At 44.2% G+C, this 15,596-nt stretch overlaps 1 protein-coding gene across 1 annotated transcript in view; it reads left to right on the top strand.

Moving 5' to 3' along the window:
* Myrfl (myelin regulatory factor like) overlaps positions 1 to 13,208 on the top strand; it is an 80,099-nt gene extending 66,891 nt beyond the window's left edge. The window contains exons 20-25 of the mRNA XM_059245798.1: positions 5,139 to 5,201; positions 5,945 to 6,032; positions 8,638 to 8,712; positions 12,428 to 12,539; positions 12,862 to 12,936; positions 13,051 to 13,208. Of these exons, the coding sequence (XP_059101781.1) occupies positions 5,139 to 5,201; positions 5,945 to 6,032; positions 8,638 to 8,712; positions 12,428 to 12,539; positions 12,862 to 12,936; positions 13,051 to 13,137 (500 nt within the window). The 3' untranslated portion in view covers positions 13,138 to 13,208. The remainder of the gene's footprint in view (positions 1 to 5,138; positions 5,202 to 5,944; positions 6,033 to 8,637; positions 8,713 to 12,427; positions 12,540 to 12,861; positions 12,937 to 13,050) is intronic.
* The last annotated feature ends 2,388 nt before the right edge of the window (positions 13,209 to 15,596 follow it).

The raw sequence follows: 15,596 nt of genomic DNA, 5'->3' as shown, positions 1-15,596 counted from the left end.
TACGCTATCCTCACTCCTGTTTACTGAAATCTGGGGGAAGAAGCAGACTCTCACATCTGTTCTAAGCATCCTTCACATCCTGTCCCAGGAGTTTCACCTCTGAGTAAGGGAAGATATTTAAAGGTTAAACAACTGGCTTGTCTTTTTCATTTCCTTCCCCTTTCCCTTCAACTCTTCTGCACACATTTGCAGAGTGCTACAGAGGGCCTGCGTGGCCCATCCTTTTAACCACAAACACAGACATTTTCAAGATGGTCACAGTCGTGTGAGCAGGGTGTTAGCAAGCCCTTCCACCTAGTGTAAGAAGTGCGGAAGAGCAGAGAGTTTTCAAGAAAGACTGACTCTAATCATTGGGCCCAGTTGCTTCTGCTTTCTATCCTGAAACTGAATGTAGAAACTTGAATGCAGACATAAATCCAAAAACCAAAACCAAAACAAAGATCAGCTCTCTGGAGTGGTTTGAAGAAGATGTTCTCCAGTCTTGGCCTTTTGAATATTTTGTTCCCAGTTGGTGGTGCTGTTTGGGGAGGCTTAGGAGGTGTGGTCCTGTTGAAGGAGGGATGTCACTGGAGGTGGGCTTTGATAGCATAAAGACTGCTATTGGAGTTCCTTCTCTGCATTGTGCCTTCAGTTTAAGATGTGAGCTCTCAGCTTGCTGTTCCAGCCACCATGCCTGTGTGCTGCCACTCTTCCCATGCAAGATGGTTGTCCCTCTGGATCCATAGGCCCAGATAAACCAACTCATCCTTCAATGAGTTGCCCTGGTCATAATGTGATTTTTTGTTTGTTTGTTTTATCACCATGAGAAAATACTAGAGAAAAACAACTTACACATTTTGACTCCTGGTCTTAGAGGATTCAGTCGATGGTGGAATGGCTGAATCATTCTGGACCTGTGATGGGCAGATTACCATGGCAACAGGGTATGATGAGGAGGTGAGGCTCACCTCTTAGCAGCCAGGAGATGGGAGAGATGGAGAGTGGGCTTGCTCTAGAATGCTCTCTCCTGCTTCTATGCCATCCTAGATCTCATCTATTGAATGGTGCTGTCCACATTCAGGGTAGGGCTTTCCCTATCAGGTGTGCCCCACCTAGCAGCCATCTTTGAAATGACCCTACTGACACGCCCAGAAGTGTACTGTACCAATCACCTAGGCCAGGGCTTCTTAAAATTTTCTACCCATGATCCTTTTTTTTGTGTGTGTGAGAAATTTCAAGTGACCTTAGGTATAGAAGCATATAAAATTGGCATAAAAACCAAACACTGATAGGCATGTGTGTGTGTGTGTTTAAAGAAATTCACTCTAAAACAATTCTTTGGTATTATATCATAAATTTATTTTTAAAAATGTTGGGTGGCTCACTATCACCTGGAACTCCAGTTCCAAGGAATCTGACGCCTGCCTCCTGCCTCTTTGGGTTCCTTCACATATAGAATAGTACATATATACCCTCAGGTACATATACATTAAAAATGTAATAAAGATGATATTTTTAAAAATAATTAAATCTTGGTTGAATATTTGATACTGAAGGACCCAGAACACCTCTATTATTTTTTGGAATTGATCAACGTTTTGATTTTTATCATCACTGAAGCTGAGGATGTCTCTGCATTAATACATAGTATGTAATTGCAGACCTGTGTTTGGGGGCATTTTAGAAATGGTTAGAAATGCTTTCCTAATCCCAAGCCAGGATTCATTTAATGACTTTTTATGAAACTCAAGTCGGCAACCCGAATAACAGTCTTTAAAATCAAACATTCTAACACAATCCACCCCAAAGATATACTAACTGGGTATTTGCATGCTGAGAAATGATGGTTGGAAACTATTGAAAGGCTTTGCTTTCTTTTATCGAACAATATGTTGCTATAAGAGCAGAAAGCTTTTGCAGTTGAGTGAAAACGTGATAGCATACTATAGTATACTATAGTCTCAAATGTCATCAAGGCCAACTTAAGTTGGTGTTGGGTGGTGTGTTGACAGAGTGCACATGGGGCGTTCAGAAGTGAGCATGACGGGTGGAGTGGCAGCATGATGGGCACTGTCTGAAACACCTGGAATTCAGTCAGCTTGTGATTTTATTATTTTATTTTATTTTTTTGGTTTTTCGAGACAGGGTTTCTCTGTGTAGCTTTGCGCCTTTCCTGGATCTCACTCTGTAGCCCAGGCTGGCCTTGAACTCACAGAGATCCTCCTGCCTCTGCCTCCCGAGTGCTGGGATTAAATGCATGCACCACTGCTGCCCGGCATGATTTTAAATTCATTTTTGATTGGTGTGCACTCATAGCTCTTTTACTATTGACAGACATTTCACAACTATCACATTCATTTATGTGACCCCCAGAAGGTCACAGCTTAAGAAACTGTGGCTGATTCATTTCTCAGTGAAACCGAGTTGCCAACCAAGGTTAGCCAACACACCACCAGGTGATTGCTCTCGCCATCTACTTTTTCTGTTGTTTGTTTTTTGATATAGTGTCTCTCTGTGTAACAGCTCTAACTGTCCTGGAACTTGTTTTGTGGACCAGGCTGGCCTCAAACTCACAGAGATCTGCCTGCCTCTGCTTCCCAAGTGCTGGGATTAAAGGTGTGTATCACCAGCTCCAGGCTTCTCTCAAAGTCTACTTTGCAGAGATTCATCGGGGCTGGAGATGACACGGATGTTAAGAGGACTTGTTGCACTTCCTGAGGCCCCGGGTTCAGTTCCCAGCATCCACACAGCAGCACACAGCCATCGGGAACTCTAGTCCCAGGGGATCCAATGCCCTCTTCTGACCTCTTCAGGCATGGGGATGCTCATGGTGTCCATACAGACATGCAGGCCAAATCTCAACTATATACATAATCTTTTTAAAAAAGCTTTTTAAGTAATAAAAAATTAAAAGATTCATTTTGCGTAGTCCTGACATTGAGCACTTGCCTCCTCAGTGCTTTGGGAATGCCATTTTGTACCGCAGGCAGAACAACCACACTGCCTCTGTCCCCACCCCAGTGCTCTGGCTCCCGTCTCCAGCTGGCTGAACCTCCTCTTATAGTTTAGACTCACTTTTTACCCCTGTGTGGATCTTGTTTCACGTAATTCCGGGATCCCAAAATGGTGGTGTACAGAATCAGTTAGTTTGGGGTGGAAGTCCTTCTCTGTTCCTTGACTTTTGTACTCAATGTCTTCATCTGTCACGTAGGGACAGCCAACTTTTTGGGCTGCCACTAGGTGCTCAGAACAACATCTCATAGAAAATGTCAATGAATAGTTGGTATAGTTATCATTAGTATCCTTCACTGTAAATATATATATTATTTTCCCTAATATAAAAATATTCAAGTTATTAAATAACCGGGAAGGAGCCGGGCGGTGGTGGCGGCGCACACCTTTAATCCCAGCACTTGGGAGGCAGAGGCAGGCAGATCTCTGTGAGTTCGAGGCCAGCCTGGTCTACAGAGCGAGTTCCAGGAAAGGCGCAAAGCTGCACAGAGAAACCCTGTCTTGAAAAAGCCAAAAACCAAAAACAAACAAAACAAAACAAAACAAAAAAACGGGAAGGAACACCCAATCAGTTTTATAACCCTGCTCATCTTTGGGTACCTCTAATGCTGCTTGTATGAAGGTTAATATTTCATCATTTTATTGTAGAGATAGTTTGCTTCCATTTATTTTTCTTCATTTTTTACTCACTCTAAACATGACCTTTGAACCATGTTCTCTAATTTGCTATGCTCTATTATGTCGGACATGGAAGTAGTCACGGTAGAAAAAGCCAACAGGAACAAATGTACCCTTGACTCCATGCCCTAGTGATACCTGGACTGAATTCTAAAAGGATTATTCCCTAAACAATTGTATCGCCTTACTCTCCTCTGAGTTTCCAGGATAGGTCAGAAATCAAATTCCAACGTGCATGTGGTTGTTTTTTCCTCGTTCTTGGTTTCTGAATGTCAGTTTGTAGTGATTTTTGTTTTCACCTAGAAATAGAGGAACTATGACCCTCAGCAGCCACATAGGAGCCCGGCTTGGGCTGGGCACAGCTGCTGCCTTGAGGGCCTATTGTCACCCGAAGTAGAAGTGGCATCGGAACAGATGAGCAGGAAGATAGATGTCATCTCAGTGGAATGTCCTGTCCCTGGAACTGGGAGTCTTCCGATACTGGATGTATTCACATAGAGACCCACCTTTTAATGACTTATTTCCATTGTTTAAATATCACACAAACAATGCTGATAGCAATCCTAAGTCACATGAGTCTAATGGCTTTGAGTAACAACGTTATTGATCCAGAATCTAGATGAGAAGTGAAGCTACCATTCGTTTCTCACTAATCAGAGAAAACTGCTTCCTTAATATGATAAGACTATGCCGGAAGTTATAGAGAGTTGGAGAATAATAGAGGTTTCTTACTCTGAAATGGTCAAGAAGGAATAAAAACACATTTGAACTTAAGGGTAACACAGAAGTAATACACTTTGGGCACAGGGGCAGATGTGTGTCACTGACTGATGTGTACATGCTATGAGGCTGTGAGGAGGCAGCTGTGAGCTCTGGGGCCTTCTGGGATGACAGAGAAGTCTGCTCAGGCTGCCATGATAGAATACCCCTGACTGGGTGGTGTAAACAACAGACATTTGTGTCTTGAAAGTTCTGGAGGCTAGAGGTCCAAGATCTGGAGGCTTCTCTGGAGGTCTTCCTTTTGCCTACAGAAGGCTGCCTTCTTGCTAGGTCCTCAGATGGTCTTTTCTTTGTGCATATGTATGTGCACAAAGACACCTCTGGTGTCTCCCTGTGTGTCTTCATCTCCTGCTGTGATAAGGACAAGCTCTCAGATTGGACTCCAACTTGTCCAGCTGTCCCCAACCTCATAACCCCCTCCTTCAAGGCCGTATCTCCAAATGCAGTGGCATTCTGAGGAAGAAAGTGTTGGGGTTTCCTCATATGATGGGGTGTGTGCAGCTTACCCATAATGCATGGCTTCTTGGGTGAGGATGAGAAGAAACTAGATCGGGAAGAAATGGGATAGTGTGGGTAAGTGTGGGGGTGGGAGAGGGGAGGGTGGAGATGCGGTCGACTCACAGGTCAGTCAGCTGTTTATTATCATCCTGAGCAAGCCTTCACGACTGACAGATGTTTTTACTCTTCAGAAGACAAAAGCAAATCATTCCTGGCGAGAGATGCACTTATCAGCCGTGACTGGGAGAGCGACTGTGAGTTGACATTTAAGCGACACCCTGTTTGCCCTCTGGGACTAGGCAGCACCACAAACTGTAAGAGCATTACTAGAGTGACAGCCACCCTACCTGACACTCCCACCTACCACACACAGACACACACACAGAGACACGCACATACAGACACACAGAGACACACACCACACACACACTCACACAGAGACACACCACACACACACACACACACACACACACACACACACACACACACACACGCCACTGTGGACACCTGTGTAGCCATGTTTTATAATCCATGTCAGCCTGAACATTAGTGAGGGATTCAGGATGGACACTGAAGCCAGATAAGCCGCGGCTGAGCTCCGTGATTTTAATATTGTCTTTGAAGTTCCCACCTTCCTTTTGTTCTGACTGTATCTTTAGTTCATTTTCCATTTCCTGAAGCAGATCACGTGTCACATCGCATCCCCTATCCATAGTAAATTCCTGTTTAGCAGGACTTCTGCAGTCCAGAAACGCTTATGGATGTGATGCTGGCTGTTTCTAGGAGATTTGCTATAAGCACTCCACCCCCAAGCAACAACAAAAGTGCTATCCTGACTTTTTTCTCCTTTTCCCATTTGGATGTGGATGGGACATTGTTTAGGACTCTTAGCTTACATTCTGCAGTTGGAGAACTGAGCAGGAACGTGATACTCCCCTTGCCCCTCCCCCCCCACTACACAGGAGTTTATTTCCTTTTCTGTTTCTCTTTAATGCAGGGATTGATACAACCATTGCTTCTATTCAGATTATGGAGATCCAGCAAGTGATCGACCATCGGTATTGCAGCAGGATGCTGCACTGCGGGTGGGTAAGCCTCCCAGGATGCCCTGGCTGCTTTTGCAATTTATTCAATAGTATAGTTTGGAGGCTGGAATGAAAACCAAAGCTTCATGTTGAAATCCATGTGTGTTGACATTGTTCCTTAAGTAAAAGCACATTGGGTACATGGGAGATGAGGGAATCAGACATGGTGGGTATTAGCAAATGTCAGTAAACCGCAACCACCACCACCCCCCATCCCAGTCTCCACGTTCAATGGCTAGATCCAAAGCAAAATCCTGGGGAACGGGCTGACTCCTGGGAGCACACACTAATGACTGCGGTGGCTAGTTGATTTTTGAACACCAAAGCAAAATCCTGGGGAACAGGCTGACTCCTGGGGGCACACGCTAATGACCACAGTGGCTAGTTGATTTTTGAACACCAAAGCAAAATCCTGGGGAATGGGCTGACTCCTGGGGGCACACGCTAATGACCGCAGTGGCTAGTTGATTTTTGAACACAAGATGGACATGAGTGAGTTGACATTTGTATAACAACAAAGGATATTGTTATAACTGCGATGGAAATCTAGCTTAGCTTAGTATAGTTTTTATTCTAGGAGGCAAACAATTGCTGAAGTATTTCAGACGTTTTCTGCAACATCCATCCCCGGTGTTTATCGTAACCCAGCCCCCACCCCCAAGCAGAGCAGTGATGAATCTAGACACATAGAATACAAGTGGGGGCAGCAAGCGCAAATGAAAATTGTAGACATTCAGAACGGATTTTATTTCTTAATTTGATATGTACCTGTTGGGTGCCTAGAGGTGAGATATTACTTTCAGTTGAGTGGAGGGCATGAGTTCTATAGGTTTTCAGCCTTAGTTCTTTTTCACCCCAATAGAACTTAGGCTTCAAGTTGAGGCCAGGCAGTGGTGGCACACACCTTTAATCCCAGAACTCAGGAGGCAGAAACAGATGAATCTCTTTGAGTTCAAGGCCAGCCTGGTCTACGCAAGATTGATCCAGTGTAGGAAAGAAACAGAGCCAGGCAGTGGTGGCACACACCTTTGATCCCAGCACTAAGGAAGTGGAGACAGGAAGTCGTATGGCTGGGTGGAGAGAGGAATATAAGGCGGGAGGAGACAGGAGCTGAGGGTCCTTTCAGGCTGAGGAGTTGGAGATGTAAGAACTAGTGGCTGGCTGCTCTGCTTCTCTGGTCTTTCAGCATTTACCCTGATACCTGACTCCGGGTTTTTATTTATTAACACCAGTTAGGCTTCCTGATACATGAATGTGCTGAGTTGTAAAAATAATGTGTTTAAAAATTATTTATGATGCCCATGTTTATAATCGTATTGAATTCTCACATTAGCTGTGAGAAGGTGGTATTGTTTAGCTCTGTTTTGTAGTTTTCTGTGAGCTGAACAAGTCCACATTAGATCACGCCTTTAGTGAGCATCCAAGACAGACGTTAGTTAATATGGTAGAATGGCCTGATGGTGACAAGTCAGATGACTCAGGTCCAAGTTCTAGACTCAAGCAAATGTTCGTTCTTATATATTCTTTTCTCGGGTGAATGGGGGTGCCGAGAACCAGCAGATATTGGAAGGTCTGTAATGGGAAAGGAGTTCCATGTATTTAAGCATCTCAGTTGAGCTCTGATCCTGAGGTAGACTGTGTGTGTGTGTGTGTACCAATAATGTTAAATTTTTCAGCTTTTTTGACATATAATTGACAAGAAAAAATGAAATATATCTGTGGTACACAATGTGATGTGCTTTTTTTATGTCTTGATATACAGCTAACTCATTTATTTTTGGTTTTTAAAGATGTAATGATAAGTACAAATTGTACATATCCAAGGTTCACAATATCATATTTGATATTCTTACCTATTGTAAAATGCTGGCTTTTCCAGCTCCCTGTGTCTTTTTTTCTTTCACGTTTTGACACTTAGTTTACTGTTCTTTAAAGAGAATCTAAAATGGCTGGTTCTTTTCCCTCCTCATCTGGTATGTGTTGTTTTCCATTCCGTCCATGGGATGACCAGTTGTAAGGAGTGCTTGGTTAAACACACACGTGCTGGTTGCTGGAGTGTTCCATTGCAGTCGCATCAGTAAAGTACCCCCTTCTCTCCACGCATCCCTCATTTGGTAGGTGGACCTAGGGATAAGCAAGTCTACCTTGCAATTTCTCCCGTCACTGAGTGGTAATCAGGGCTATAATAATTAGAGTTGACTCTGGTTCTAAATGTATACATTTCCTGCTAAAATCGTTTAAAAAGGGAGAGTGGTTTATGCTGGTGTCATCTCATGTTTCCTTTCCAGGGGGATTTTCAGTTTACCTCGTTTGTCTTCTGAAATTTGTTTCTCTGTGACCAAAGTCATTTCCCAGGCATTTGATTTTGGGTATTTGGTCTGGGACTTGACTTTCTATATTTTATATTAAGGCACAAACACGTGCATTCTGACGTTGGATGAGCTTGTCTCTGAAAACTACAGAAAAGGGATCAGATTAAACTCAACTTTCTAAATTTTTCATGGGTTAGTTTGCAGTTTATATAGTATGTAGTAAATAGTAAAAAGCTCCTTGAAGCTTTGGGGGACACATTTTGACTTGTGATTTTATTTTCTTCTAAAATCAGGTCTGGTCTTTATAATTATAATATTCCTGTTAATAAGAACACACCCACCAACGTCAAATTCTCTCTGGAAATCAAGTAAGTGTGTGGCTGTAAGAATCAATTTCTCATTCACTGGCCAGTAAGTCCAAACTGATGTCATAGTTTAATCCAGTTAGGAGATAAAATGCTGTCAGTCCATGAAAATTAATAAAGGGTATAGAGGGTGCGGTCACCTAGGCTCCTTGGGAGAATGGGGGGGACTGGAAGCCACACTCTTGCTTGTAGGAAGTTTGATATTCACAGGCCACAGGTGTCCCCTGGCTGTCTCCTTTGAACTGGGGTAGGAACACAGTATTAACATGGCCCCTGGATGAGAGATGAACGTTTTGGTGACTTCCAGGTAGGAATACAAATGTAGGTGGTATTTTTTTGCTTTGAGACAGAAAAATAAAAAGGGAGCCTGTGTTTTGAATTGGGCAGACCAGGATTCAAATTCTGTCTGTTACTTCCTCATTTTGTGATCTTAGAAGAGACAGGTACCATCTACCACGCTACCATCTCTCCACCTATAAAACGGATATTACATAATGCCATGGCATGTAGCATTGTTATGAGAACTGTTGTCAACACTGATGGCCTTAGTAACTGTCATTCATGGAGCACAGACTATCTGTCAGATCGTCATACTGTCCTTACAACAGCCCTCCCAGGAGGAGTTTCTTCCTAGCGTATGCTTTACAGGTGGGGCAATAGGGAACACAGGTCGAATGTGGGTTCTGGAGCTGGAGAGAGAGCTCAGTTGGTAAAGTACTTGATACACAAACATGAGGACTAGTCCCCAGTACCCATGTGAAAAGCTGGGTTAGTGGTACTTGTAACCCAAGCACTGAAAAGCCAGGAGAACTCCCCTGGCCAGCCAGTCTAGTATTGGGTGAGATATGGGATTCCCTGTCTCAAAAAATAAGGTGCAAAGCAATAGACAAAGACACCCAACATCCGTCTCTGGCCTCCACACATGCACATACATGGGTACATACCACAGACATAGACACTGTGTTCTGAATTCATAGCCAGTGAGTGGTGGGGCTAGGCTTCAAGGGGGGCCCCCAGCCATTCTCCCGCCAATCTTGTAAGAAGATGGGTGTAAGACAATATCCCTTCCTGACCCGCAGTTAGGCACTCAATGGATAGATAATAACTTGTTTTATAGCTACAGTTCCTCTAAAATCACAGATATGAGTCATAATTTAATCATCCTGTAGTTCAGATTTCTTTTTTTGTGGTGGTATGGATCAAACTCAAGGCCACGAGCATGTTAGGCAAAAACTCTACCACTGGGCTACATGTCCAGTGCTTGGATATTTTCAGACAAGGTAGCTCAGCCTGGCCTGGCAATCACAATCCTCCAGCTTCTACTTCCTGAGTTCAGGATTGTTGGTGTGTACTACCACATCTGGCTTGTCATCTCGTGCTTTAAGTAATTATAACTTTCAACCCACTTCTCCAACTTGCGCAGTGAGCTTCGTGGGAGAAGAGAATCCTATTCGGCCTCGTGTCTAGTCTCGGCCCTGTCCCCACATTTTCACTCTTCTCCCTCTTTTCTTTTCCTCTAACTTCTCCACTTTCCCCCACTCCCCCAGCTCTGCTGTTCCTCCTCCATCATTCTCTATGCCCCTTGTCTCATTTGGGCTTCCGTATTCCTTCATTCTTAACTTTGCTCATCCCGGAGATAGTGAACTCAGCCCAACTGCATGCTGGGAAAGGGAACCGTAGTTTCATGATGTAGTTAGAGTTTTCCTGCCTGGCCCACGGTCAGGGCAAATCTCTCTCACCTGCCAGTCCCACAGACACTCAGACCCGATCAAGTAAACACAGAGACTTATATTAGTTACAAACTGTATGGCCGTGGCAGGCTTCTTGCTAACTGTTCTTATATCTTAAATTAATCCATTTCCATTAATCTATACCTTGCCACATGGCTCGTGGCTTACCGGGACCTTCCCACGCGGCTTGTCATGGTGGCGGCTGGCAGTGTCTCTCTGACTCAGCCTTCCACTTCCCAGAATTCTTCTCCTTGTCCCGCCTATACTTCCTGCCTAGCCAATGGCCAATCAGTGATTTATTTACTGACCAATCAGCAACATACTTGACATACAGACCATCCCACAGCATCATGACTTAGAATCCACCATCAGTCAAGGTCAAGTGAATGCTGGGTATACTAGTGCCACAGCCCCAGGGTGCTGCTCTCCAGTGCCCCTTGGGTAACACGGAACGGCATTTCCGTTCTCATTCCTAGCTTTCATAGAAGCGAATAAGATTATACATTAGAACCCCTGAAGGTCCATATCTCCTTGAACCACTAGATCATCACTGTGGGTTTATGAACCAGTTTTCAAATATCAGTGGTTTAAAAAAAAAAACATATAATAGTCCTCATGTAGCTATAACTTCACTTACCCATGATCAACTGTGGGCCAAAAATATTGAATGGGAATTCCCAGAGATAAACAATTCTTATGTTTTGAACAATATATTGTTAGAATCATTCCCATTTTATTTTCAGTGCTGTTAATCTCTTGCTATACTTAATTAAACATTATTCGCTCTCATAGAAACGTATGTATCTGAGAACAGATAGTAAACACTGTAGTTTCGTCTGTGGTTCCAGGCAGCCACTGGTGTCTCTGAAAAGATGCCCTAACCATGAGGAGCTACTCAACTTAGAATGTGGGGTTCTCTTAGTTGTGCAAAAATGGACGAATCTCATCCTCTTAGGGAAGAGACACTTTTTTCATAGGTCTTATGACTCCTAACTTTAAAAGTGGTGATTACTTTCTTTTTTTTTTTTTTTAAATGTAGTTCTTTGATAGTTTCAAGCATGTATCTAATGCATTCCGGTCACCCTCTACCCCAACCACTGCCTAGCTCCACCCCACCCCTGCCGATCTCTCCTCCCTTCCAAATCACTGCTAACATTTGCTTGCCATGCCATTTCCAACACTGTCTACCCAAACCAGGACTTCGCAGCATCTAAAGTGTTAGGGGCTTCTGGTAAATGCAAATTCAACTGCCCACGAAAAGAGAAGCGATGTATCCAAAAGCAATGACCGGTGGAGCTAAGAGGTTTTGATGTAGGGATTAGAGTCGTGATTCTAGACTTTGAACCCTATGGCGAGTTAGACATCTGAGGACCAGCTTCCTTCTATAGCAGTGAGATGAGAGGGAGCCTCTTGGCATCACTGAGGATTATGTAACGAGATGTCTGCTGTAGACTGTGTCCGTCAGTTCTACGTCAACTTGACACAGTTATAGTTATCTGAGAGGAGGGAATCTCAATTGAGAGAATGCCTCCATAAAATCGGGCATTTTTTTTCAGTGATTGATGGGGGAGGGCCCAGCCCATGTGGGTGGAGCCACTCCTGGACTGGTGGTCTGGGTTCTAGAAGAAAGCAGGCTGAGCAAAGCCATGGGGAGGAAGCCAATAAGCAGCACCCCTCCACAGCCTCTGCATCAGCTCCTGCCTCCAGGTTCCTGCCCTGCTGGAGTTCCTGTCCTCATTCCTTCAACGATGAACAATAGAGTGGGAGCGTAAACAAAATAAATAGCTTCCTCCCCAAGTTGCTTTTGGTCATGGTGTTCATCACGGCAGTAGGAACCCTGACTAAGACATGGTCTCAGGGAGGCTTTATAAGTTCATCCCTGATCCCCACCAGTCATCTTCTTATCAAAATGGAGCCTGGTAGAATCTAACTACTGACCACTTCTGTAGGAGACTCTGCTAACTGCTTTGTCCTCTCCTCTCTCGAAGCACAACCGAGCCACTGATAATCTTCCAATGCAAATTCACCGTTGGGAACATATGTTTCCACAGTCAAAGGGAAAGAACCCAGAGCCACAGAGAGGACGCCCAGATGACGCAGGTAATGTTTCCCGGCTCTTTAACCTTAGGTCCTGGTTCCAGTCATTTAGGATTGTGGCCTCTGCTCCCTGCTGAGGGAGGGAGGCATGCCCGGAACCCAATGCCAGCACTTCTCGTTAGCTGACCTCGGTCACCCCTGCTTGGCTCAGCACTGGCCTTGCTTCCTTAAGAGACTGTAGACTGTTCTAGCAACATGTATCAAAGACTGCTGTCATAGAATCTCTCCTGCAGTTGTCAAGGGCACGCCACCCTAGCCTGCCCTCCTTCCAGCAGAGTGTATGTAACATGGGCTGTGAGATGGGTGTTTCTCCTTCGTCACTTAGGGCTATCAGCACATTTGGAGTCTCCCCGTGGCCCCGTTCTCCGACAGCGCCTACCACTTTCGAGTAGCGGCACCAGTAAGCATGACTGTTTCTTCTTTTCCTTTTTAGTAGGAAACTAAACAATAAATAAAAGAAACACCAGAGATAGTTAGCTTTTACATTCATCTTTCCCTCTTCCTGTTCCCGTAGGATCTAGCGGACTGTTCGACGGATCCTTTTTTCGCTGGGATTTTCTTCACAGATTACTTCTTTTATTTCTACCGACGCTGTAACTAATTTATTCAAGCGTGAGGACTTTACCAAAGAGAAGCACGCAGGAACACAGTTAACAGAAACTGGCATTTGCTCTCACAACTTCTTTGACCTTTCTGTAAAGCACTCATATATATTTGCTGAAGGAATCCTTCAGGTTTGGCTTCCAGGGGTTTTCAGACTTGATGAGAATAAAGCGTTTGCCAGAGCTTGAGAGAACATGGAGTTTGATTTTGTCATGACTGTGAAGGAAACATTTCTGTGTGGGGTCTGAAAACTCAGCTTCATTTACGTAAAAAGTTGTGAGGTCAAGATAAGCCTGTCTGGTTTTACTCTTGTTTGTTGCATTTCTAGGCTTTGGAGGAAAAAAAAAAAAAAAAAAAGCCAGGTTAAGCTGGATCCACTAAATATGGAGAACTTGTGACATGATGGGGGAGGGGTGGGACTGGGGGAGAGGGTGAGCGCTGCATGATGCTGAACTTGAATTTAGGCAAACTATTGTGTGCGTGCAAGTGTGTTTGTGTGTACATCTATACACATATACACACATGTAAACATTAGATATAAATCTGGCTTGATAATGAAATAGCTTTGCCATACTTAATGAATACTGAGTTTTCTGGGTGAAGACAACAGAAGCCCCTATTTTTAGAGCCCATTGAAAGTAACCAAACTAGCTAATTCTTCATCTCCTTGTTCTTCCTTGTGGTGCATCCCCGTGGATGGCAAGCCTGGTTCCTCCAGTGCCTCTGTGTGCCCACTGTCCCCAGGACACCATCCATGGTGGACAACATGGTCTCTTGTCTTGGGAACAGTGAGGTAAAGGTCATCCTTTGGCGGCAACCACCAACTGACTAATTTCCACTATGTGGCCAGCTTTTAGAATACCGAGAGCCAAGCTACACATGTCACAGTTCCACGGTACAGAACTGCTGAATGTCTGGCTTCCCTTTGAGCCACTCCAGTCTGTGGGTCAGTGAGAATGAGGCTGTTTGATTTTTTTCTTTTATCTTCACAGTGGTTATCAGTAGTGATAATACCTCTACTTTGAGATACTCTGAAGCATGAATAGAAATTAATGCTGTGACCTTGACAGTCTAGCAAAGACCAGGTACTTGTTCTCACAGAGGCATTTTGAAGACCAGGTACTTGTTCTCACAGAGGCATTTTGAAATAATGCACAAGGAGTTTAAAGTGGCGATTAGTTAGGAGCTGAGACTACTGCCCACTGGCCCACCTGAGAGTTCAAATCCTGGCTTTGTCCGTGTTTCCTTAGGTGTGATCTTTAACTTCCTGAAGTCATTTGTAGAGCAGGGGCTTCTGGCTGTAAGAAAGCGAATTAAGATGGAGCAGAGAGAGCGCAGATAGGTCCTAAGTAAATACGGGCTATGCTTGAAGAACTTCAACACAGCGGACAGATTCCAGTGGGATTAACCAGGCACCGAGCGACTAAACACACAGATAATGGCCTTTTCATCAACCAAAACCCAAACTGCACATAGAACATATACATCGGGCTTAATTTTCTTTTCCGTATTTTGGAAATAGTCTTTCCTTTACTAACTGCATAGCCTTTGTACAACATGGGAGAAAGTAGCTAATTCCTGGGAGCAGCAATTCAAGACTCCCCCCCAACCCCAGTTTCTTATATTCAAATTCAAAGCTACTTCTCCTGGGCTGTGATGTCAGCCTGCCCCCACACAACTCGGTGACCCACTCCATGCCTCAATAGTTTCAAGTGGTGGCTGTGGGACACAGACCCACTGACTTGACTCTTCTCACAAAGGGGTGTTTGTCCCAGCATAGGTCCCATGTTTTATTCAGATCTTTGTATCACAGACACCCTGGGAGTTCCACATTTCTACTGTAGCAGTCATGCTGACCCTAAGGCAACCGTTTCTATAAAGAAACTGCTGTTTCACATTCACTTCCAGTAGAAATTTGAAGCATCCCCCCCCCCCAACAAACCTACAGGAGATTGCTGTAAGTCTTCAGAGGGGATTTAAACTCAGTGCAGACTCATAGTGACCACCAGCTATTAGGAGAGCTGCGGGAGATTCTGTACTTGAAGTCACTTTCCAGCCGAGAGATGCTCACTGTGGACCAGGCTGCCTCCAGCCCATCAGCTCTTCCTCATGCCACAGAATGATTGGCTTTCCACTTGAACATTCCCAGCCTCTAGTACTTAAAAGCCCTTTAACAGCCTCCCTCTTCAAAACTCATTACCCCGTGATCCCGAGGAAAACATCACACGATCCCTGAAAAAACGTAGTCCTACATACCTACATAGTACATCTCTAAAGTGTCGTGCCACCAAAAACAAGGAAGTTGGAGAAACTCAGACAGCAGCTAAGAGACCCTTAGGGGTTGTGGTGACTAAAAGCAATATGGCATCTTGTATGGATTCCTAGAATGAAAAAGGGTATTTGTTACAAAGAAAATATGAATAAAATATTAAGGAAACGCTGGGTTTTAGCTAGTAA

The sequence above is a fragment of the Peromyscus eremicus genome, chromosome 18 (assembly GCF_949786415.1).
Source record: "Peromyscus eremicus chromosome 18, PerEre_H2_v1, whole genome shotgun sequence".
Taxonomy (NCBI): Eukaryota; Metazoa; Chordata; class Mammalia; order Rodentia; family Cricetidae; genus Peromyscus; species Peromyscus eremicus.
Note: the sequence above shows the minus strand (reverse complement) of the source record. Positions and strands in the feature narration are given on the sequence as shown.